The 24,324-nt window shown below is 42.0% G+C and overlaps 1 protein-coding gene across 1 annotated transcript in view; it reads left to right on the top strand.

The window, feature by feature from the left end:
* Positions 1–6,970: 6,970 nt before the first annotated feature.
* The window catches only part of LURAP1L (leucine rich adaptor protein 1 like), a 28,417-nt gene continuing 11,063 nt past the window's right edge, over positions 6,971–24,324 (top strand). Inside the window, exon 1 of the mRNA XM_050943237.1 lies at positions 6,971–8,845. Within this exon, the coding sequence (XP_050799194.1) occupies positions 8,609–8,845 (237 nt within the window). The 5' untranslated portion in view covers positions 6,971–8,608. The remainder of the gene's footprint in view (positions 8,846–24,324) is intronic.

Raw genomic sequence — 24,324 nt, 5'->3', positions numbered from 1 at the left:
TTCTAGATGGTGACACTTTGTTAGGTTACACTTTGACGATAAGTTTCCAAGTATGGCCTATCATGAGGGCTGCAATATTAAATGAAAGCTTACATTTTGATCCATACTTGAACCTACGGCAGGGCTTCTTGCAGCTGCTTCAAGGGAAGTGTTACTGGCCACTGTCAGATGGGATATGAGATTACATCTATCACTGTCCCAATCCGATATGTCAATTCCTATGTTCTTGATTCCACAGCAAGAAGAGGTTTTTGTTTTTTTTCTAAGAAGCTCCTTGGCCATGGAACTGAGGAATCCTCTGTACTAATATCCCTGCTTCTGCAGAGAGGAAAGGTATTACTGTGACTCACTTTGTCATTAGGCAGCCAGTGTAAGAAGTGGGATTACAAGCCAAGGTTTCCTAGCTCCTAGGGCTTTGCTCAGACCTCACTGAAATATGCTGACAACAGCCTTTTTAAACCTCCATCGCTTTATTTCAAAAGCAAGTTTATTCACAGAAGGCAAAGGTCCAAGTCCTCAATAAAGTGCAGCTAGATTGCTAGCTGAAAAACAGTTTAAAACAGCTGAGCTTACAAGGGGATGACCCATAGGATCCCAAACCGTGTAGCTCTCCTTCCCTTCCCCCCCCCCGCACGCTTTAATAAAAAAGGGCATTTTGGCTTCAGTCTGTACTCCTACTACTTAGTGTCAGGCTCAGATTTTGGGGCACTACCATGCCTCACCATTATTTTTATTGTTGTGGTCATGCCTAGATGCCCCAGCCAAGATCAGGGCACCAGTGTGTTACCAGTGTCACAAGCAGTGAAAGACAGTTCACACACTCAAGCACTTGCAATCTATATAAACAAAAGAATTGCTATGCTTCCCATTTTACAGATGGGGAACTGAGGCATAGGGGGTTAAGTAATTTGTCAGAGTCCATGCAAAAAGTCTGTGGCAGAGACAGAAATTGAACCTAGGTTTTCTGAAGCCCCATTCAATACCTTAACCACAAGGCCATTGTTGCACCCTTACTTTTCCATTGTATTTTTTAGACTAGTTCATCTTATTTCTTCCCTTTCTGTTCCATTTCAGGAGGAAGGTCCGCAGGCATCTCTCCAGTTTCAGCCTGACTTTTGTGTGGCACCCAGTGCAAATTGCCTTCGTATGGATTTTCTTCTAGTGATGCAGAAAAACTAGCACACTAGAAATGTTGCATGCGGTGGTGCCATTGGGATAACAATGCTGAGTAAAATTCAGACTGGTGTGGTGTGTATGGACACTAAAAAAAGTGATGATGCTTGACTCTTCATCACACAGCCCTTCCTCCTGAGGAGTGAATAATATGGGGTCTCCTTGGGAGCCAAAGCACGAGTGGCATGACAAAAAATATTTATTTTAAATAGGAAGGGGGAGGGGAGGAACGTGAGAGAAACTGTGGCCTCATAGGGAGTGGGAATCAGGACGAAAGCCTCCTTGTTGTGGGAGGAGAGGAGGACTGAAGAAGTTGAACTTCCCCAGGTAAATCTCACCCTTCCTCTGAGAACCCGTTAGACCAGCAATGGTGAACACGATTAATAGTTATCCTGTTAGCAACTGCTGCTCCCTTATCACCTAACCTTCCACAGGACTCCTTGAATTTTTATCCAGGAAGTGCTAGATCCCAGCCTCAGGCCTACTCTACACTTAAAAAAATGTTGCTGGCACAGCTATGTCAGTGAGCAGTGTGGAAAAAATCTACAGCCTAACTGACAGCTGTGCTGCAAATGCTTTGACTGTATAAATGTGTGTACAGTGAAGTACTTTTGCCAATATAGCCTTGTTATGGGGGGAGCTGGTATAAAGCTGTGCCTCCACTAAGAAGGTTTGCTAATATAGCTGCCCTGGCAACCCCTTGTGAGTATAGGCCAGGCCTCAGTCTGTATACCATCATTAACTGACGCAGCATGTCCTAGGAGACTCATACACACTTAGTCATAGTCTTCCAGCTATTTATATTGAAGTTTATCCGCAGGTTCTTTTGTTCAGTGAATTTCCATTGCAAATACTGGTTGTGTCCTTTTATTACAGAGGTACGACCAGAGCCCAGTTTACGTGAGCAGTGTCCCTGGTTTCTGCATTGGGCTCTAAAACTGAATAAACCAGAAGAGCAGGCAGCAGCAACAGGGGCAGCTGCATAGCAGCAGTGGTTGGGTATCTGGAAAAAAAGACTAATGTGTAAGCAGGGGCGGCTCTAGGCATTTTGCCGCTCCAAGCACGGCAGGCAGGCTGCCTTCGGCGGCACGCCTGTGGGAAGTCCGCTGAAGCCGTGGGACCAGAGGACCCTCTGCAGGCAAGATGCAGAAGGCAGCCTGCCTGCTGCCCTCACGGTGACCGGCAGAGCGCCCCCAGTGGCTTGCCGCCCCAGGAACATGCTTGGCGTGCTGGTGCCTGGAGCCGCCCCTGTGCGTAAGGCACAATACTGCAGTCCTGACTTACAGTGAGTAATATTTATTCATATGTGTGGTCTCCCTGAAGCCAGAGGGACTTCTGGTGTGAGTTAGTATTACTACACAACTGGGCCTTTTCTATATAAGTGTAGATTTTGATTTTTGTAAAATAGTGCCAGCACCTACTGTCTGCCATTCCCACCGGCTCCCTTCACAAACTAACCTAACAAAACAAAACTCTGTTTGAATATGTTCCTCTTTTGTTCTCTCCATCACCTGGCAGTGAGCGAGGGAAATGATGCAATCAAGCACTTTCAGAAAGCACTTCTGATGCCATGTGTCACAAGTGACAGAAATATGATACTCTCTCTGCCACGCATGCTTCAGAATGTACAGGGCTATGGGCATGGAAAAATACAGTGGACCAGTATTTCAACTGCTATGATGACAGCAATTATGCTTGAGCTCTAGGTGCATTTCATGACTGAGTTGCGCAAAGCTTTGCAGTTCTCTTTACTGTATGGATGAAAGAGAACCTACTGTCTGGTGAATTATCTCTTCCTGTCGCTAATAGGAGTGTCTCTAACCCAAAATAGAGAACAACAGAGAACAGAATAACAAAAACCCCTTGAGCAAGCAGGAATTTTGTCATATCAAAGAGCTTGAGAGAGTAATATGGTTGTCTTGATCATGTGATTGCTAATGGCTTCATTCTACCCAAACCACCTTACTCAGGTTCAGTAGTTTCTTATTCCTAGAGTATCTTCATTCATTTAATGAGGCTGTGCAAGTTAGACACTATGAAACATGAGTAAGGGTGATAATCTGGCCCCAAGAATTAGCTACCTAAGTAACCTCCATAATTTAAACTGCCTCTCCCATCTCTGGTCAATACTGGTAGCTGGTTTGGGTAAACAGGTAATGTTGCCATCCTCTGCCAGAAGCTTTAATGGGAGTATTTATCAGTGAGGTGACTACTTGAATATAGGGCTCTTTTCTGCTCCACTCTGTTTTACTGTACCTGAAACTTCTTAAATATTCCCACAATATTTAAAGAGAAGATTAAAGGCCCAGTCCTGCTGCCTTTACTGTCATTGGCAGACTCTTTTACTTTAAAGATATTACTTGTGTCAGGATTATTTCCTTAAATAGGAATTGCAGGATCTGTCAGGACCTAGGTAACTGCAACTTCAGATGTTTCAACTTATTCATCACTCAGACTCCATGTGTCTATCCCTACTCGCTGAATATAAACTATGTGAGTATATTTTGTCTCTAACTTGTATTTGAAGAAGAGTACACTTATGTAATCAGGAATGGCTTCATCATAAAAAAAACCAAAAAAACCCAAAGCTTTTCTGTTATATCATGAAACTTAATCCTTACAAAACACGGAGTGCCTTCCCGAAAGTCGTCAAACCTTTTTTTAAATCCCTGCTCATACACAATTCAGCATGATGTAATGTCAGTTTAAATAGCAACTAAAACCTTTCTTTTAAGGAATCTTTGACCCCAATGCCATAGGAATCCATCTAAAACCGAAAACCAGATTAAGGCAACAGAGAGACTTCTGGGGACTTGTGTACCTGCTGGCATATGTCAGGATATTCTTCCAGTCCCATTAGTACAGTCAAGAACCAATGAAGATTTAATTTAATTTGGAGCGCTTTACTCAATATGATTAAGCATTCAAAATGCACACAGTCTTTATATTGACTTCAGTTGGCTTTGGACCAGTCCCTTAGTCATCATTATATGGAGAAAACTCCCATTGACCTCAATAGGAGTATTGCCTCACTGGACTAAGGCAGGGCCTGATCTTACAAACCCTCTTTGCATGGAACTCTACCTGACTTCAACAAGAATGCTACAGATTTGTAACTTGTGGTATCAAGTTCTACATGTGTAAGGGTCCAATCTTGCAAACATCCCCACCTGGAGTAACATATTGAATAGTAAGTGGGATTACCCATTAGTCTGTCACCAGTAGGAAGTGCTTGCAAATTCAGCCTCTAAGATTGTTTTTTTTAATGATTGGATTTCATTGGTGAGAGAAACTTAGAATAACTGGAATTCTCATACTGCTATTAACATTTTGATAGTATGGTATGTTATTTATTATACAAATTAAAGTCTTTTGCAGAAAATTTCATTGCTGTTGTGCTATACTGGGGGTGGGGTAGGGTTCTTTTTGCCTTTCATTTGCTGTAATCCTCTTTCAATCCCTTCTTACTTAACAACCCTCTTCTGTGCAAAGTCTGCTGGGAGTGTGTGAATATCTGTGCTCCACTGTCAATAATTGTCCTCCTCTTAGTCTAATGATTTGTACCCATATATCTCCTGCAAGATTAGCTTGAGCAATCATTTAAGAGCCAAAGTTGAAGATAACCCCTTTAATTTGTTGATAGTTTTCTTAAGGGATAAAGAGTTGTGAGTTTGCTAAATTATGTGCCTTAAACATTTTAAATCACTTTGACAATGTGATCTGTGAACATCCAGGTCTCAGTTATATAAAGGGACTAGCAGCCTCATGATGTCTTTGTTTACAACTATGCTATCCTCTGTGACAAAGGCAATATCATGTTCCAGATCTGAGTAGGTTGCTAGGGCACCAAAGAAAACCATGAGTAGAACAGCTTATTATATTAACTCCAGTACACTTAAAATAATTAGAGAAGGGATCATATGTTAGAGTGGTTGGTTCTGTTCATGGTGGCCTGGTGGTACCGCTTTGTATGGTAATACAGGGAAACTTCCTGCTCCCAGCCACTCACTCCTCAGACCCAGTACAGACAGAAACCCAGAAATGATGATCATGTAGAGCTCAGTCTTGCAAGGTATTAAGCATTCCTGTGAGGTACTGAGTGCCCTCAACTCCCACTTTCTTCAATAGGAGTTGAAAGGACTCCGCACTTTTAGGATTGTTGTCTGAGACTTTGGGGTGGGGACAGTGCTATGTGTCATTCAACAACAATCCCTTTGCCAAACAAGGAGTGGCACTGACAGGCTCTGAAAAAAGTCTTGTTAGTTCTACCTGTAGTAAGAAAAATTGTGACTGCAAAGTGAGGCCCCAGGGGCCTGATCCCAAGCCCACTGAAGCTAATGGGAGTCTCTTCAGTTAGTTTACGGGGTTTGGGATTAAGCGTCAGGTATGGATGGTTCAAAGCCAGGGGAGCAGAAGAAGGTGGACAAAATGGGCCAATCCACTAGTCTCTGAAAATAGCATAAAGGAACCTCTCATGGGAAAAACATAACACAGATAATTTAAATGTAGCAAAAATGCATCTGTTAGCCTGCATGTATTATTGTTCCTTATTTAAGGAATAAACTATTTTCTTGTGAGGCTTTTTTCTTTTACCAGATCAGATTGTCATACAGATTTGGAGAACATCCATTTTACAATAATGGGCCTAATTCTGTTATTACTTGCATCAGGATAGTTGAGGAGTAACTCCATTGACTTCTGTGAAGTTATTCTGATCTCCCACAGTTTTTACCTCAGTGTAAGGCCCATTATAATTTGAAAAACTCCCCCCCCATTTCCTTAATCATGTTTATGTATATATGAATGACTCTTAAAGATTTTCAGTTTTAATAATCTAAATAACAAATTTACCTTTATTTATGTGGCTTGTTTACTTTCTGCATTTCACTCAGTTTGGACAATGAAAAGAGATGGTTTCACTTTTATCAATTGGCAGCAGTGTTTGAAAGGCAAACTTGTGCAGGAATGTTTATTTGTTTCTGTCTTTCCTAAACTGCTTAATTTGGAATTGACAGAAGTTTGTGAATATTTAAATTGATCCTAGGTTTGTTTAAAAAATTACTTCTTTGGAACCTAATATGGAGGCAAATTTAAACTGGCCAGTTTTAAGATTTGATTTTTCTTATTTTATATAAAAACAGGTTGAATGTGATGCTGAAGCATGATAGCCTATGCAGTGTCATGTGTGAAGACATCATAATGAAACTACTTTCTGTGGGCCAAATTAAAATTTCAAATACAAAAATATTATACCAGCAATGCTACACTTAAAGACGTTTCACACTCTTATTAAAGGCTACTTGCTGAAATGGATAATTTCCAGAAAATATCCTCCAGCCTGACACTTACTATAGGGCAGATCAGTTCTCCAAAATTGTGGAGGATAATTAATATAGACTGGTCAGTAGCAATTTATTTTTATATTCCCATAAAACTAAAACTGACTTTTTTATTCCTGTTGATAACTCGCAGGCTACTAACCTTGGTAACTTGTTTAAATTTATAAATGTCTTCTCTGCATATCTGAAGACTTCTGCATGGGAGTTATATACACATTTGTGGCAGACATGAGAGATGCTGCCATTAAAAACCATTTCCAAACCTAAAGGATTTCAAGGCTAAACAATTATTAGATATATACTATGAGGTCTACAAATTAATGTACACAGCTCCTACTAGTGTCCAGAAGATTTATGCATTATTAGACACAAACGGAGAATAAACCACTTAAAAACAAAATGGAATATTGTTTAAAGTCCTTTAATTTTATTGGATACATATTGTATGGTAAAATATTCAAATACAGTTTTCCATTATGAATGATAATGGCTTTGAATTTTCAGGTCAATAGTATGTGCCAAGGTAGTTTAGAATTTTAATTTAATTATCCAAAGTGCTTGTAAAACCCCCCAGCTGCAAATTTTATAAGCATATTCATCACTTTGTTATCCAAGTTATTAATGGAAATATTGAATAGTACTGGTCCCATGACTGACCCCTGTGGGACCCCACTAGATCCACCCTCTCAGTTCGATAACTACTCTCTAAGTATGTTCTTTCAACCAGTTGTGCACTCACCTTATATTAATTTAATCTAGATTTCATTTCCCTAGCTTGTTTGTTAGTGTGGTGGATCTGTGTCCAAAAGCCTTTCCAAATCAAGGCACATGTGTGCTGCTATACCTAGCAGCAAAGAGCAAGGTGGCATTGCCACTCTTGCTGGGCCCCAAATTTGACTGACCTTTTCCTTTTGTTCAAAGTTCATGTGATTGTCAACTTTTGAATGCTTCCATTTTTTTCTTTAAAAGCAATTTAGTGCCTGCAAACCTGCACGTATCAGCAGTTGTATGATTTAAAAAATCCTAGTGTATATAAACATGAATAACTATATATCACGTTTATATACACATACACTGAACACATCAATAAGCAGATTTGTTTCCAGTGAAGTTTTATGAACAATGGAGAGTTCTTTAATGTCCCTTTACTTTGAACTTCCTTGCTTTCATTAGCTCCTGTCAGAACCTTAAGGACTTTGTCCTCTGAATATAATATATGGTAAGTATTTCAACAGCGGAGACATGAAATGAATGCACAAAAATCTAGTGTGTGCCCCCCTCCCTCCTTTAGTCTAAAAGCGACAGCATGCACGCATCATTAAGTGACTGGGCTGGGCAATCAGAGTGAGTCTCTTCTCTGTGTATTACGGTAAAGGGTTGGCCCTCATCTGGTCCACCTGCCACTGGGGTTTAAAGTTTCAGCGCATCGGGAAATACAATGACTTGGATCAAACTGCCTGGAGGGAAAGCCTGATTATATCAGGTTAGTGGATAAACAGTAATTATATTGGGAGAACACGGAGAGACATCTCCGTAGGCACGCACATGACAGGCTGTAAACTGCTCAGCGTGTCTCCTACAAGCCCAGGATACTAAGGGAGAAGCAGACACATGACTACATGGGGGGAGAAAAAACAGCCACCTAGGAGTCTGCTGCATCTGATCTTGACTCCTTCCAGGAGGCCCGATCCTATGCAATGAACAGCCCGGCGCAATTCACCAGCTAACGCAACAAAAGCAGCGAGCGAAGGGAGGAAGGGGCGCAGCCTCTCTGCTGGGCAAATAGCTTTTTTTGCTTCCGAAACAATTTCTTGCTTTGCGGCTGGTGCCAGCAGGCGCGTCCGGGGAAAAGGGGAGGGAGAGAGACAGGAGCGCTTTGCAAATCAAACAATGCTGCTGGCCACCAGCTACTCCTCATGTCTCCTGCGGCGGGTCACCTGTCTGGCTTGTCCGCCCCTCTCGGCGCTGCTGCGGTGGAGCACAGAGACGCGGCTGACATGGAGAGCTTGGTGAGCCGGGGCCACTGCGGCTAGTGCTGGCTCGTCCGCTGCGCCTCGGCCCGCCCTCGGCCCGGAAAGCCTCGCTGCGCACCAGCCATGGAAGAGGGGCCCCTGCCAGACCTGCGAGACATCGAGCTGAAGCTGGGGCGCAAAGTGCCCGAGAGCCTGGCGCGCTCCCTGCGCGGGGAGGAGCCCGCTGCCCGGGACCGGAGCGGCGGAGGGGGCAGCGGCTTCTGCCCTGCTTCAGCCCCTGGGGGCACCCGGCTCAGCAGCAGCAGCCACAGTGCCCTGGCCAGACTGGAGACCAAACTTCACCTCCTCAAGCAGGAGATGGTGAGTCTGGCACGGCGCCCGGGGGTGCGCGCTGCACACAGCGGGAGGGGGAGCGGGCGGCTGGAGCCTTCTTCCCCCTGCTGCTGCTGCTGCAGCTCAGGGCTCCGCGTCCGCCCGTGCGAGCGGCTGGCAGGCTAACCCGCGCTGCCCACCCTGGACTTTGCTCGGCCACCATTCCCTCTTCGGCGGCCGGGGAGAGTGCGCGGGGGGGGGGGGGGGGGCAGTGACTGTCTCCTTCCTCACCCGCACACCTCCGCTGTGCTGACAAGCGGCGGGAGAGAGCCGTGCGGCACCGCTGCATTGCACACGGGTGGGTGGCGCTTTGGGTGGATTATAGACGGGGCGAAATAACGCGTGTTCCCTTGGTGGCCCTTGACATACCTTACAGTTAAGACTTAACTAACTGACAACTCATATCCCTGCCCTGTCACCCCTTCAGTTCTGGTAAACAAATGCAATCCGGTATGAGCTACTCCACATACTTTGCTGAACACCCCCCTCTCCCCAACAGTATTTCCTGGTAGGGAGAAGTGCTGCTGATCTCTGGAAATTAATTTCCATCACTGCCCACGCACACACAACCAATTCTGGAAACAACCCTGTTCTGGCTAGGCCAAAGGAGAGCACTAAATACATTCCCGGCTTCCTTTCTATAAAGGGAGCCACTAATATCTTTCAACTGGAATCTTTAGCAAGGACTAGCCACTCCCTTTACACACTTCATTGCTAGTTTCCTAATCCCATGTGAATATGGCCCCTTATGGAACCATAGTGATAGACTCAAGGTGCTCAGTGAGCAGCATGCATTACCACTAGTAGCCAGATGCTGATCTCTGTTACATCAATGTAAGTGCAGAGTAACTCAGAAGTGTGTAGGTAGCTGGTATTAAGGGAACCTGGCTTTACAGGCATATGAAAATAGTACCAATACATTTTGTAGTAACTCTGTATAGCACTTCTGATACAGTTTTAATGCAAACTCTGTAGTAGCCGATAGTGTGGTGTGATATGAAGGCTTTGTGGGCTCTCATTTGGGATGAGCTGCATAAATAACTTGGGGCTCTGATACTTACGTTTCAGTCATGCATATTTTTAGTAAAAGTCATGGACAGGTCATGGGCAGTGAACAAAAATTCATGGTGGGACAGCCTATTTTAAGTGAAACCTGCATTTTTACTTAAAATCAGTCACGTAACAGAGTTGGTCTTCTAATGAAAAACAGACTTAACCCAGTACACAGCACCTAGCATAATATAGCTGGACCATTTGAAAAAGTAGTGAGTTAAAATATGAATATCACATGGTCCAATGGCAGACCATAGACAAACAGCCACTCTGCCAAATTATAAATGGTGTTTTTATGGAAGCATTCAGAGATTCCAGTATACTCAATTTAGAAATAAACAGATCTCAGAAGTTTAGTTTTATAAGCTGAATGATTGATGGCAGGACAATTTTTAGAATTAAAGGCTTCATATCCTTTTAGAAAAGTATAACATATTAAAATTTGTATAGATTTACAATAAATAGAATCCAGGGCATTATCTTAAATGTTTAACAATATGCTATCATATCCTAGACATCAGAAGTTATCATTCAGAGGAGTAAAATCTACCTAAATACCATGGCTGTCAGTTTTCTTTATTCTGCCAGCTAACAGTATGAGGTACATATATCCTGAAAGTCATGCAGCTGGAAAGCCTCTTTAGCAGGTGAGCAACGTGCTCGCTGCCACTTTGGTGACATTATGCAGTTGTGATCCCAGTATGGAGGTAGGAGTTGCTTTAGCTGTTCATTAAGTTTGTTATGTGGCACTTAAAGTTTCAGTCTAGCACAGCACAGTTATGGAGTGATGCATGTGCTGTGTTAGAGCAAGATAAAGTGATGAGTAGGTTACAGAGAACAGAGGAAACTAATTTGGCATTAGTGAGTGCTGGTGCATGGCTATGAAAATACTCCTGCCTAGTAGCATGAATAGGGCCAGATAGTGGGGTGAGATACAGTGTGACCATCCCCTTCCCCTTCTCCCCTGTCGTACAGGTGTGCTGGAACAGTTTGTTTAGTGAGGGTGCTGAGAGCCATTGAACCAAACTGTAAATCCTGTATATAATGGAAACCACTTCAAGCCAGGGGGTGCAGCAGGAACCACTAGTTCCAGCATCTGTTCTGTCACAAACACACACAGGGTTCTCCTTCTCTAACCCCTCTGCTTGTCCACTGACCCCCATCCAGTCCCCTCCCCTGCTCTTTTTCTTGTGCCTGCTCTCATTCCCTCTAATTCTTCTGCTTCACCTCTCACTCTCCTGACTTTTCCCCCTCACAATACAAACATGCTTTAATCTCTCCCTTTAAAAACAAAACAAACAAACAAACAAAACCTTGACCCCCTTGCCTCTTCTGTTACTGGCCATCACCCCTTCATCTCTGCATTCATTGAACATGCAGGCGGCAATCATTGTCTGGAGTACGTCTCCTCCAGTTCCATCCTGGACTCTCTCCAATCCAGGGCCCTGGCATCCATTGAAACCGCTCTCACCAAAGTCTGTAATGACTGTTTCCTAGCCAGAGTCAGATCCAGTATATCATTCTCATCCTCCTTGACATGTCAGTTGCCTTTGACACGATTGACCATGCTCCTCTTCTTGAAATTTTGGCCTCTCTTGCCTTCCATGACAGTCCTCTCTTTGTTCTCCTCTAACCTCTCTAATCGTTCCTTCAGTGTTGTGGCATACTGGCATCTTCTGGCCCATTTACGTCCCTGTATAATGGCTCCTTGGAGGCTCTCTGTACTTTTATATAAAGCATATTGAACACTACGATAATTTTCTTATAAGGTAACATAAAAAGAGAACTTTCTTTGTTACATTGCTGGTTCAAATCCATCCCAAATCAGTACTAAACAAAGTTATTACAATAGCTGAGCAGTGGCTTCTGGTGATCTCAGTCCCTTTCTTAGTGAACCACTGTAATCTTTGCAAATTGTCTATTGTTGACACTCTGGGAAAAGTGGCCAAGGATTGGTTAAGGCTATGGGCAAAGAGTTGTTTTCTCACACACTAGAGGTAGCCTGTGCTGATCAGAGATGAGGCACATTGATGAGAATGTGAGGAAGCTTGATGTCCATGAATCACCTGCTCTGTTAATTGGAGGGCTTTGATCTCCAGGACTGTGAAGACGTTTCCCTCTACATCATTCACTAAAGGAAAATATTGTTTAGGGAACATCCATCCCCACAGTAGTAATCCATGTAATCTATACACAAATGATCTAGGGTGTAAATGAAAGGATCTGTGTTCAGGAGATCAAAATGAAGGGCAGAGCCAGGCACTAAATACTGACTTGGCACTTTTTAACTCTTGATTATTCAGCCTTCTTTCCTTTCAAATATAGCCTCAATAGCAGTATGCTGCAGTAAATCATAGCCTGGATTCATTCCCAGGCCCTAACTGCTATTGTAAGCAATTATAAACTATTGTTATCCTCAAAAGCCTTGTTTTTCTTCTCACAGTAATCACACCTAATTAACCAGGGAAAACATGATCTTAAAACATGCGAAAGGAGTAAAAATAAGCAAAGAGATTCTTAGTGGAAGCCTGCAAGAATCAACTTTCTTGTATCTTAGAAGCAAAACAGAAAAAAAAAAATTAGACCAGGCAGAATGAGGAGTATTTTATCTTGGCTGTGTCTGCAGTATTTATCAGTAAAAGCATGGCATCCTTTTTAATTTTTCAAGGGAACACTACAGAGGAAGTAGGCCCAGCCTTTTTTGGAGAAGACAAGGCAGGCTAGTAGTGTTGGGAATGTATATTGTACTTAACAGTGGTCTCTTGTGTCTTATTTAAGGCTGACATTTATAAGCTTACCCCAGCCAACCCTGGATGCCCAAGATGCAGTGCTTTTTGAAAAGAAGGGATAAAGAAGTGGAGAGAATTTTGTGGTTGCCCAATAAACTATTTGAGTTGTAGACAGTACAGACAGGGGAAGGGGGGGCACATTCAGAAGTGGTGTGTAAGACCTTACAGGCATTAGCTGCATAACCTATGCACATGCATGCCCAGCTACTAAGTGGGTTGCAGACCACTGGTAGTGTATGCAGACCACAGTTTGAGATTCTCTCTTCTAGTTTATTTTTTTTTTAAATTATGAAGTTAATTGCAATGGTGGAAGACCTACATAAAGTTTCAGAGTCCAAATGTAGCAGAGCTATTAGTCTTGCCACCTGCTGGAATTCAGTAGGCGAATATATTCATTTTCATAACCTAGCCCTTCCTGCTCCTGAAGTTCCATCTCCTTTCCTTCTCCTGTTTTCTCTCAGGTTGAGAAGCTAAGACAGGATAAAGCAGCCCACCCCCAACCTTCTTTAACTTTCCTGTTACACCTTTGTATTAGTTGCTTAACTTTTCCCATCTAGTATATTAATTACACCAACTTTAGTGTCCCTTATTGTCATACTAAGTGGGACAAAGTTAGGGTTGGTCTAATGAGTAAAAAAAATGGTGCTTTTTAAAATTGAGCTAACATGAGTTGAAACATCCCTGATCATCTCATTATAGACACAGTCTAGCCCCTTTACAATGGTGTTTGCTAATTAGAACTTTCATTGTCTTCAGTGGAGATATGGCCCAGCATGTGTACACAGCATCACAAAGTTAAGAGCTGATTTTCTATTAAATTGCTTATTAGAATTTTTTGGTTAAAATTTGACTTTAGGTAGAATAGCCAACTGAAGCAGTCTCAGGTCTGGGTCAAGCAACCTCAATGAGTTGTTGTTAATTATTTGTATGCAGTGTTGTTGTAGCCATGTTGGTCCAGGATATTAGAGAGACAAGGTGAGGTAATATGATTTTTTATTGGACAACTTTTGTTGCTGAGAGAGAGAAGCTTTTGAGCTTACACAGAATTTTTCTTCAGGTCTGAAGTGTTGTAGCTGTGCTGGTCAGAGTATGTTAGTCTTAAGACAAGGAGGGGTGGTGAGGCAATATCTTTTATTAGACCAACTTCTGTAGGTGAGAGAGACAAGCTTCCGGTTCTGAAGAATAGCTCTATATAAGCTCGAAAGCTTGTCTCTCACAGAAGTCAGTCCAATAAAAAAAATACTACCTCACTCACTTTGTTTTAGTAATTATTTGTATTACAGGGAGATGGAACAGAGGTGAAGTAACTTGCCCAAGGTCACACAGTAGGTCACTGACAAAGGCAGGAATGGAATCATAGGCCTCTTGATTCTCAGACCAGCACCTTATCTGCTAGCCCATACTGTCTCCATTGTGTCTGGGTCATCTTTGCCAGCAGGAATGTAGCTGTGATGAGGAATTTGTAGTCTTGAGGTGGAAAGTATGTAGGTTCGGGGAACAGGTATAGAGAGCCTCAGATCTGACAAGAATACACAGAATACTCCACAGAGAAAACATTATTTCATACACACATACCCTATTTGTTGTACCACATAGTCAAGTTCCTCACCCCTACCACTTATAAGACTAGTGCTGTCGCCAAAACTCTATTAAAGAACAATATGAACAAGCATTCCTGAAATCCACTTGCATACCCAAACCTCTCAGCCTGCTTCCAGCCCTTAGATTAGCTGTTCTGAGAACCACTGCCTTAGCCAATAGCATCACTATGACAAAACTGAGGTAGAAATGCTTCTAGATACTGATATTGAAATGAGTAAATCAAGCACTTCGCCATGCTTTGAATTCTGGTTGTACTCCCAAAGAAAGTAGCTTTGAACTGGACTGGAAGTTCCCACAGTGTTTAATGTTTCAAACAATTTATATAGATCAAGACATGTGACTTTCTTCCATGATAATTATTGTCTGGCTGTGTGGAGGAAGTATTTTGGCATCAGAGCTGTTTTAATCCCTCATTGCTATCAGTCCCATGGTTATTCAAAGGAATGTTATCCTGTGCACAAAATGTATTATCCTCCGATCGCTAAAGCTTGTGCATGAATCCCAAAGGCTTTTATCAAATCCCAAATGAGGTCACAAAATAAATAGACTTTCAATTTATTGAGGAAATTTGCCTACAGCATAGATGCAGAATTTGGTCAGGGTGGATATGACTGACACAGTTGGGCTAAAAAGAACCCTTTGCAACTATCCTGAAACTCCAAATATATAATAAATGTGATGGGTTGAAGGAGTAAGCTATGTCACTAATTTATTTTTAAATATAGTAACTCAGATGGATAGGAAATGAGAGAGTCCTCTTCTAACCCTCACAAAATGAGTTTTAGGTCCTAGACTCTTCAGCCTTTAGCTGATTTCCAGGTGACAATCATGCACATTCTTAATCATCATGGGAGTGCTCATTAGTCACATAAGTATCTCCCTACCAGCTAGAAGAGAGAGAGAGTGTGGCAAGTGGGATAATAGAAGAAGGAATGTGGTACTGCAAGAGTAGGGAAGGCAGAGGGGCTGAGGCAGAGATGGTAAAATGTATTTAGGTACCTAATTTCCAGCTCCAGGCAAACTCAGCTGCATATTGGTGGGTGGAGCCAAAACTCCACCTATCCTTCACCAATTCCCAACATACCTGTGGACTTAAACATGTGAATCATGCTGTGAATCATGCCTCAGTTTGGATTAATACTAGTTTTACATTTAGTTTCCCAGGCATTTTAATTAAGATCTGCAAAGCTATTTGGTTACTACAGCATAAGTGTACTAAAGACAGCACAGCCCAGCAGCTCTCTGTCTAGCAGAGTTTATAAGTGTTTGTTTTGTTGTTGTTAGTTTAATGTTTAAGTCTTGAATGAAATTTAAAAAACTGGCTGTAATGGAATCTTCTAGCCTGAGCTATTGTTTTGTTGTTGTTTGTTTAATGTTTAAGTCTTGAATGAAATTTTAAAAACTGGCTGTAATGGAATCTTCTAGCCTGAGCTATTTTTGAGTTTTAGGAGGTGTAAAATTTCTGATTAGAACATATAGGAAAATAGTTGGGGCTTTTGTTTTTTGCCTCAAGTTCAAATGATATAGAAGTGGCTTGATTAATCTCACTCTAAGGCCAGGTGTACCACTTAACAAACTTTTGTCAGCATAGCTTTGTTAATCAGTTGGGTGTGAGAAAGTGTGTTTTGTGACTGACGTAGACCGCAAAAGCCTCTAGTGTAGATGGAGTTATACAAGCAAAACTATGCTTTTCCTTGTATAGATTATTTCTCTGGGTGGGGCTTTAACAGTAAAGTGCAGTGTTGCTGGTAGAAGCTGTGTCTGCACTGGGAGCACTTTACTCCTAGCAGCATTTTCATCACCATGGGTTATTAGTTATTAGTTTTGGTAAAGGCGTGAGCAAATAAAAAAGGATTACAAATGGAAGATGAAAATCGACTCTTAAGTATTGTGGAACAATACAGGGTACCTGCCTTGTGAATGGGAAGACTGTACTAGTAACTTAAAACATAAAGATCTTGGTGGTCTTTCAACAAGCTAAAAGCAGTGGCAAGCAGAGCCGGAACCATCAGAGTGTGGGAAGGAGCTAAAAGAATGCATGGAAAAAGTCAGGATCAGGTATGCAGGAGACTGGATTTCTAGGGACCAACTGGTGTGGAGCATTACTTACAGACACTAGCACGTCAGTGTGGACCCTGCCTATACCATGAGGGTATACTGTAAACACTGTATCAAATTAATTTATAGTTCTATTAACAGAGCTATTTAAATACCAAATGAATACCAATTGTCTCTCTCACTAACAGAAGTTGGTCCAATAAAATATATTACCTCACCACCTTGTCTGACTGAATTCATGACTAAATTGAGTCCTGAGTGTGTCATTTTTAACTTCATCCTGCATAGTTACTAGTACCAATCTACATCTGTGTATGTGTGCATATATGTGTATGTATGTATATGTGTGTGTGTATATGTATGTATGTATGTGTGTGTGTATGTGTGTATATATATATATATATATATATAATATATATATATATATATATATATACACTCTCACCCAAAAATTTCAAAATAATGAATACGTAATGAAGGGTCTAGGCTCTAGAGTCTTCTTTATTGTTAGAACTGTCCAGAAATTTTCAAAAAGTATTAAATTTTGACCCCAAAGACAGGGGGAGGGAATCACAAATGGAAAGAGAAATTATGAACACTTGTCAACTAAATCTAATTACTGTTATCAGTGGGCCAAATCTCAGTCCTTACTCCAGCAAAACTCCTGTTGTCATAAGGAAGTATTTTGCCTGAATAAGGGCAAAAGAATTATCTGTCATTATTGTATTACATATACATTTTTAAGGTACACAAGCACAGAAACAATTTTTTTATTAGCAGTAGCTTACTTAAAAGTTTTTGTGGGTTTTTTGTTTGTTTTAAACAGAGTTGTACGAAAAAGATTCCTGCATTTTGATTCCTGGACAGAGACGGCATCAATAGTGTGAAGTGACTAGAAAAACCAGTAATATAAGGAGGGGGGAGTCAAGCATTTTTATGTAAACAGCATTAGGATCTGCGTCAGTTTGCTAACTACTCAGAAAACAAACAAAAAATGGGTAGTTAAAGTGCACTCTGGGAAGAGAATAGTGCAGACTAACAAATACATTTGGAAGATAGCCTGGCGGAGGCCTATTCACAACCTTCCTGTCCTCCCCCATCTGTCTTTCTGTATCAAGTATGATTATTTCTCTGTTTTAATTACTGTTCTAATGCAGTCCACCATCTCCATAAGATGAAGCCAACTGATGTGTGTGCTAAGAGCAAGGTGTGGGTGATGACAGAATGATGGTGTGTGCTTTTTTTATAGTTTGGGATTATGGAAGGAGCAAATCCAGCAACTCACTCCATGGTCAAAGCGGTCTTCCTAATAACTGGATCTGTGTGGTTCAGCTACACAGGAAGAGGGTGCACAGCCCACAAGGTCTCCTTGGATAGCCCCACAAAATGGGCAGGTGGAATTAGGGTAGAGTGAGACCAGAATAACTGCTGCAAGAATCCTCCAGTTCTCCTGATTCATGGCAGGGGCTGCATTGCACATGCAGAAGGCTACTTCAGCCACCAGAGTGAATCAGCCTCCCTACGATGACTATGTAGCTTGCTCCTTGGCCTACTGGGGAGAATTCCAGCTTCCGGTGGAAATATTTAATACACAACAGACTATTTGGCGTGGGTCCCTGGAATTGGTACTATGTGCATAGTAAATATTTCAGGTAAAAGAGAAATTGTAAGGAATGCAGGAGTGAAAAGGGAAGCCTTTCTTGTGCACTGGCAAGAGAAGAGTAGAATCAGTGCATGTAAATAATGTACAACTTCACACCCCGTTCTCTGTCAAATCTAGAAGGTGTTGTCTGTGCTTTCATAGACTTTTTTTGTTTACACTACACAGCTTTTAGTGACATGGCCATGTCGACACAGCCGTGTCGCTAAAAGCCAGGCAGTATAACACTGTTTTTCAGCACTTTTGCTGACAAAATACTTCTACCCCCTACGAGTGGAGTTCCTGTTGTAGACAGGAGAGCACTCCTGCTGACAACGAGCCATTTACACTGCCACTAACTTTTGTCCTTCAGGGGGCGAGGGGTTCTTTAAGCACTTGTGAACGGCAAGTTTTGTTGTTCAGTTGGCAGTGTAGACGCAGCCTTAGTGTTTAGCTATAAAAGCAGTTCACTGGTCCCTGGAATGGAGACACGGCTGCTGCCTCAGTATCCCTCCCGCTCCCTCCCTCCCCCGAGTCAACAATAGCCATCCCTGACTGGTACAGTGTTTTGGGATTCACCCCTACAGCTGAATACAATAAGAGTCTTAGAGAAAAACAAAAAATCCAAACAGAAGTCAGTCCTTCCCCCTACATTTTTTAGCCTAGCCTGTGATTTCCAAACATCCTTCACAACACTGTATCTCTAATGATGTTGATGTTACATGCTGAACCAGGACCAGGCCATGCTTTCCTTGTACCCTGTTTTATAAAAGGCTACCGCTTGGGAGTAAGATTGTTCAATAAAGGGACGGTACACCCTATGACATTTGCTAAGATAGGGGCATGGTTAGGGCCAGCTGGCTGTGGGGTATTCCAGAAAAGAAAGTGTCGTGCTGGTGGGTTAGCAGAAGCAACCAGAGAATATAGAAAGGTCGATATCTTTATCCTGTGTGCTCATCTTGTGCCCTAAAAGTTAGCAAACTAATTACGTCAAGATCGTTGGCTGATGCTAGTCTCCCAGGAGATGTCATTGGCCAGTTGTGTGTGTGTGTGTTTAGGGTTTTTTTGTTTGTTTGTTTGTTTTTTTAATCTGTGCTTGGCACAATGATTGTAACAGTGTTTCACTGATGTAGAGTTTGTCTAGAAAGTCATGCTTCTGTGTCCTCCAGAATGGATTACTTTAATGAGCTCTGGGATACCTGTGAAGAGCACTCAAAAGCTACAGCTAGTGTAGAATTCAGCAGCTCTCTTGGTTTGTGGTGTTGGTCTAAGGCAGCATTTTGCATCAGCCTGTCAAAGTTAAACTAGCTTCCCACTTGATTCTGGGTGCAATTAAAGGTGAAGACACTGGCCAAAGAACCCATATGTCCTTTGGCTGCTGGCTGTTTGAGAGGGAAAGAGGTGATCTGTGCTCAACCACATCAACTGAGATCAACTAAGGTGTTTAGAAATGCCTTCAGATCAGGAAATTCACTTCCCCTTGGTGTCTGGAAGAGCCAAAGTTTACTAATACTCATGGCATGGAGCAAAGCCCATGAAACACAGGTGACATGGACAATAAGTTGGTAGAGTGATGAGTAGCACTGGGTTGGGGAAATTTTGTCCCACTGAAAAATATAAACAAAAATGAAAAAAAATGTTTCTGCTGAATAAATTAAAACTTGAAAGCCAGAAACTTTTGGCTTTAAACTGAAAAGTTTGTGGTTTCTTAAAAAAAACTTTGAATTTGAAAAATTGCCTGATTCCCTCTCTCTTTATGAAACACAAATACCTTAATCAAAAACTAGCACAGTCTAATGCAATATAATTTTTATATTTAAAATGGATGCCAAACACCCTATAGGAACTTTTTGGAACGTCAGACCCTGATTTGAATTTTGCTTCTCACATGCATCTTTTTAATTAGTTGTACTGTGAAATCAAATATGAACAGACTAGTACTTCAAGAAAGTTGAGATTTGGATCCAATTCCAGATCCTAACTTTTGGACTCTGAAATGGATATTATACTCTTTAATATATATATTTTTTTTTAAAAATTGCCTTTCATGATGACATCCAAGCAACAGCTTCAGATTTGAATAAAATTATACTGCACACTAAAGATGATCTTTCAATTGTTTTTCTTTTGCATTCTTAAGTTTTTGACTGTACACAGTGTTTGGATCTAAACCCATTAGATTAAGAGGGATCAGCAGAACAGGAATAATCGCTTACTTAGCAAACTCAGAAGTGAGCAAATGTTTTCCCATTCAGGCACCCAGTACTACACTATAGTACATACTGTCTACTCAGAGCCATAATTAAATCAAGACAGGCATGGATAATGCAGAGACTTAACTGTGCCCTTTTTGAAATTCAGTGGAGAAAACTACTTATGTTGTTGAGCCAGGATGCCATCTGATGGAGAGGGAGAGGGAGGGGGAGAAGTGAAGCTGTGTGTTGCTGCTGAGCCAGATGTCCAGAGCATATGATAATAATTCTGTCCTGTACCATCTGCTGTAACACTTGCTGACACCAGCAGCCATTTCTTGCCACTGGCTGTTGACCTAAATGTTTGCACTTGTATTATCATGTCTGCCAACATATTTGGGCTCACATCATCAACTTTCTGAACATTTTGTTTCCCCTCCATGTGATGTGAGACATATTTGTAACATCAAAAGTTGTTTTTATAAACAGCAGCATCTGCATACTTAAAGGAGCTTAGAAAAATCTGGGCTACAATAAGTCAGGACAGCTCTGAGGCTTTCCACTCCATTCACCTCCATACACTATTGTTTCCCTAGAACATAAAAAAGAAACATTTAAGTCTCTTCTAGGTGCAGTGGTCCTGCTGGTGCCATATGCTAGACATCTGTCTTTATCAGGCTTAATTCTGGGTCTTGCAGAGATGAATTAGCCCTTCATTTATGGTAATTTCCATATGTGTTCAACCTTTTACACGGGAATTAATTTCCACTATTGTAGAATGCATGAAAAAATAGCTAAGATTGCCTGACTCTCCTAGTGGTTTGCATTGCTCACTCTTAGGCTATTGAACAGAAGATGAATATACCAGTCTGATACAGTATAATTGTCATAGATGTAGTGAAGGTTTTTTCCTGTTCTTATTTCTTCTTTTTGCACAATAGAGAATTGTTAGAATCTTTGAGTCATGTGTGTTTTAGTTGTCATATGTAACCTCAAGATAGAGAACACTGTTTGAGGTGGTTTAGTACGGAATTATTTTTCTGTGGACTACAACTGGTTAATGTTGTGAGTAGCACAAATATAGCTAAATAATTGGCAAAGAGAACAGCAGATTGTAGTATAGAGGTCGGCAACCTACGGCACGTGTGCCAAAAGTGGCACGTGAGCCAATTTTTGATGGCATGCGAGGCGGGCTGAGCCACTTGGCCCACTGCCGCTCTGGTGCTTTCCGCCGCTGGCTCCTGCTAGCTGGGGTCCCCCCACCGCAGCCACACTCAGCACCCTCTGCTGGCCTGGGGGAAGGAACCCTAGGCTGGCGTGGGCTGAGCCCCAGTTGGCAGGATCCCGCCGTGGAAACCCCCAGAGCGGCTGAGGACTGAGCCGCTCATCCCGCCGCTACTCTGGGGCTTTCCACCGCTGGCACTTGCCAGCCAGGGTCCCACCGCCAGTCCCACTCAGCACTTGGGCTGCTGGCCTGGGTAAAGGAACCCCAGGCTGGCAGGCAGTTGAGACCCCAGCTGGCAGGAGCCAGCCGCCAAACCCCAGAGCAGCAGCGGGCTGAGCTGCTCAGCCCGCTGCCGCTCTGGGGTTCCCACTGCTGGCCACTTGTCAGCCAGGGTCCCACTCAGAACCCACTGCTGGCCTGGGGGAAGGAATCCCAGGCTGGCAGTGGGCTGAGACCCCAGCTGGCAGGAGCCAGTGGCCGAAACCCCAAAGCGGGATGGGCTGAGCCTCTAAAGCCCCAGACATGGGTGGGCTGACCCGCTCAACCCGCTGCCACTCTGGGGTTCTGTCTGCTGGCCCCTTGCCAGCTGGGGTCCCCTCTGCAGTCCCACTCGCCTTGCTTATGGTTGGAGTTCCAGCGCAGGCCCCCTGCCAGACAGGGTCCAGGCATCTGACCCTGCTCAGCCCTACCAGCCACCAGCTCCATTCACCCCCGTTGCCGATCTGTGGTTCCAGCCATTGACCTCCTGCCAACCAGTTATCAACTGATCACTCCGAAGCCTGTGTGCAGCTTAAAGTATCCAAATACGTGCTACCAGACATTGGAAAACTCAGTAAGGAAAAACAAGGGCAAGGATCACACTAAACCAAAAAGGTCTGCATTTTAATTTAATTTTAAATAAAGCTTCTGAAACATTTTGAAAACCTTGTTTACTTTACATATAACAGTAGTTTGGTTATATATTACAGACTTAGAGAGAGACCTTTTAAAGAATGTTAAAATGTATTACCGGCAGTGCTGAAAGGTTGCCGGCCCCTGTTGTAGTGAAATAACCCAAATAAATAAAGTATAATTTAAGAGGGAAAAGAGACCTTGAGAAACAAACATGATGGCAGCACAATTTGACTGTGAGTGTTTCTTTTCTGTCGAATCGGAAGTGGATCACTTAATGAACAAAGTTATACATTTGTTTGTGTTTCTGTAGCATATGAAGACAACTATAAATCATTTTAGTAGTCTCATCTACTGTACCAAAACCAGGAGTAATTATGCTAATAAAATATTCATGCTTAAAACTATTTTGCAGACACCCACAAAAATGTTTTGGGACCAATTTGTGGGATGATTTGAGCACTTAAGAACACTTCATTGAGCAAGTTGCTTTGCCTGCTTAGTGTAAAAGTAGTCAGTCTGACCTGCCATGTACACTTCCTCATTAAAAATGACAGATGCTTAGTTCTGTGCCACTTTCAAGTGCTCTGTTTTCTTATTCTGCCTTTAAGTGGGTTTCTGCTTACAGTTTAAAAAAGAAATCTCTCAATAAACTGAAGCCAAAGCATTTGCTGTCTCTCTCTCGTGTTTAAAGGCCACTCTTAGCAAAGTTTCATTATGTTGCTACAGTATGTTACAAGAGTCCTAAAGAAACATTTGTTGTGAGCTTTGAATGTATAGTTTCTCTTGAACTGCAGCAGACTGAAAGGAGATCATCACAAGGCTGTGGTCTCCCTCTGAACTAGCAAGGTCAAGGGCTCAAACAGCAACTGTGAAGCTTTAATGACTGCTCATTTTAAAGGAGCTGCAACTTAGAACTGATTGTGATATATAGTGGGTAACATTAACATTATTTTGGGTACTTTGGGGGCTCAAAAGAAAAGAAGTATTAAAAGGCAAGAAATGGAAGCTGCTAACTCCCTTTTTTTCTCCCAATATTTTCTTGTTATTTTTTCACCATAATCATTCTTACTACATGAAAAGAAGGTAATAAAAAAAATGCAAGGATTATGTGCTTCTCTGATTTGCCAAAATATTTTAAATATGGGTAATTATAAATGTTATTTAAAAGTACGGTTGATAATGGACAATGCCCAAGAGATTAGCAGCTCCAGCGCCCACCCATCTTTCACTAAAAATGTAATTTGTATGAACTACAGCCCTCAAAAATGAAATAAGGTCTACTGTAAATCTAAAAAACTCAAGGCGATAAGGAAATAAAAAATACTGTTAGCCATGCAGCATAACATAGATTAGGTCAGAAGCCAAGAAGAAAGAAATGCAAAATTTATCTAAATGACACCAATTCAAGTTTTAGTGGGGAAGGTTGGTTTTCACAGGAAGAGGAGCCAGGAAACATTCTGTTTGCACCTCTGGCAGAGAATTCTTGTGTGATCTTGGGAAGATGACAAGGGAACATTTTCAAGGGTGAGAGGTTAGGCACCTTCATTTGTATATTGGCACCTAAATAATGGGCTGATATTTTTAAAAAGGAACTGTGTTCCTGAAAATCTAGACCTCTGATTTTGGTGCAGCAGTATGAGTTTAGGCACATAAATCAACACTAAGACCGCGATTCAGCAAGGTCCCATTAAAGTCAATGAGACTACTGATGTGTTCAAGTGGCCGGGAGTTCCAGGAGTTCCTCTGAAAATCAGGTTGCTCATGTACCTGGTACCCTAACTTAAGGGACTAACTTTCATACTTAAACATCTCCATACCTCCTTTTTCATAAGTAATAAAAGGGATAATAATATTTCTCTACCTCACATGAGCATTATGAGGCTAACTTAATTAAAGATAGTGAAGTGGTTTCAGATCCTCAGATGTAATGTACTATACAAATGCAAGATAATATTAATAGCAGCACTCAGCATTCTGTGGGGAAAGGGGAGCGACTCAGCTGACTATATTACGTA

This window comes from Gopherus flavomarginatus, chromosome 3 (genome assembly GCF_025201925.1).
Source record: "Gopherus flavomarginatus isolate rGopFla2 chromosome 3, rGopFla2.mat.asm, whole genome shotgun sequence".
NCBI lineage: Eukaryota > Metazoa > Chordata > Testudines > Testudinidae > Gopherus > Gopherus flavomarginatus.
This window is presented reverse-complemented; position numbering and strand designations above follow the sequence as displayed.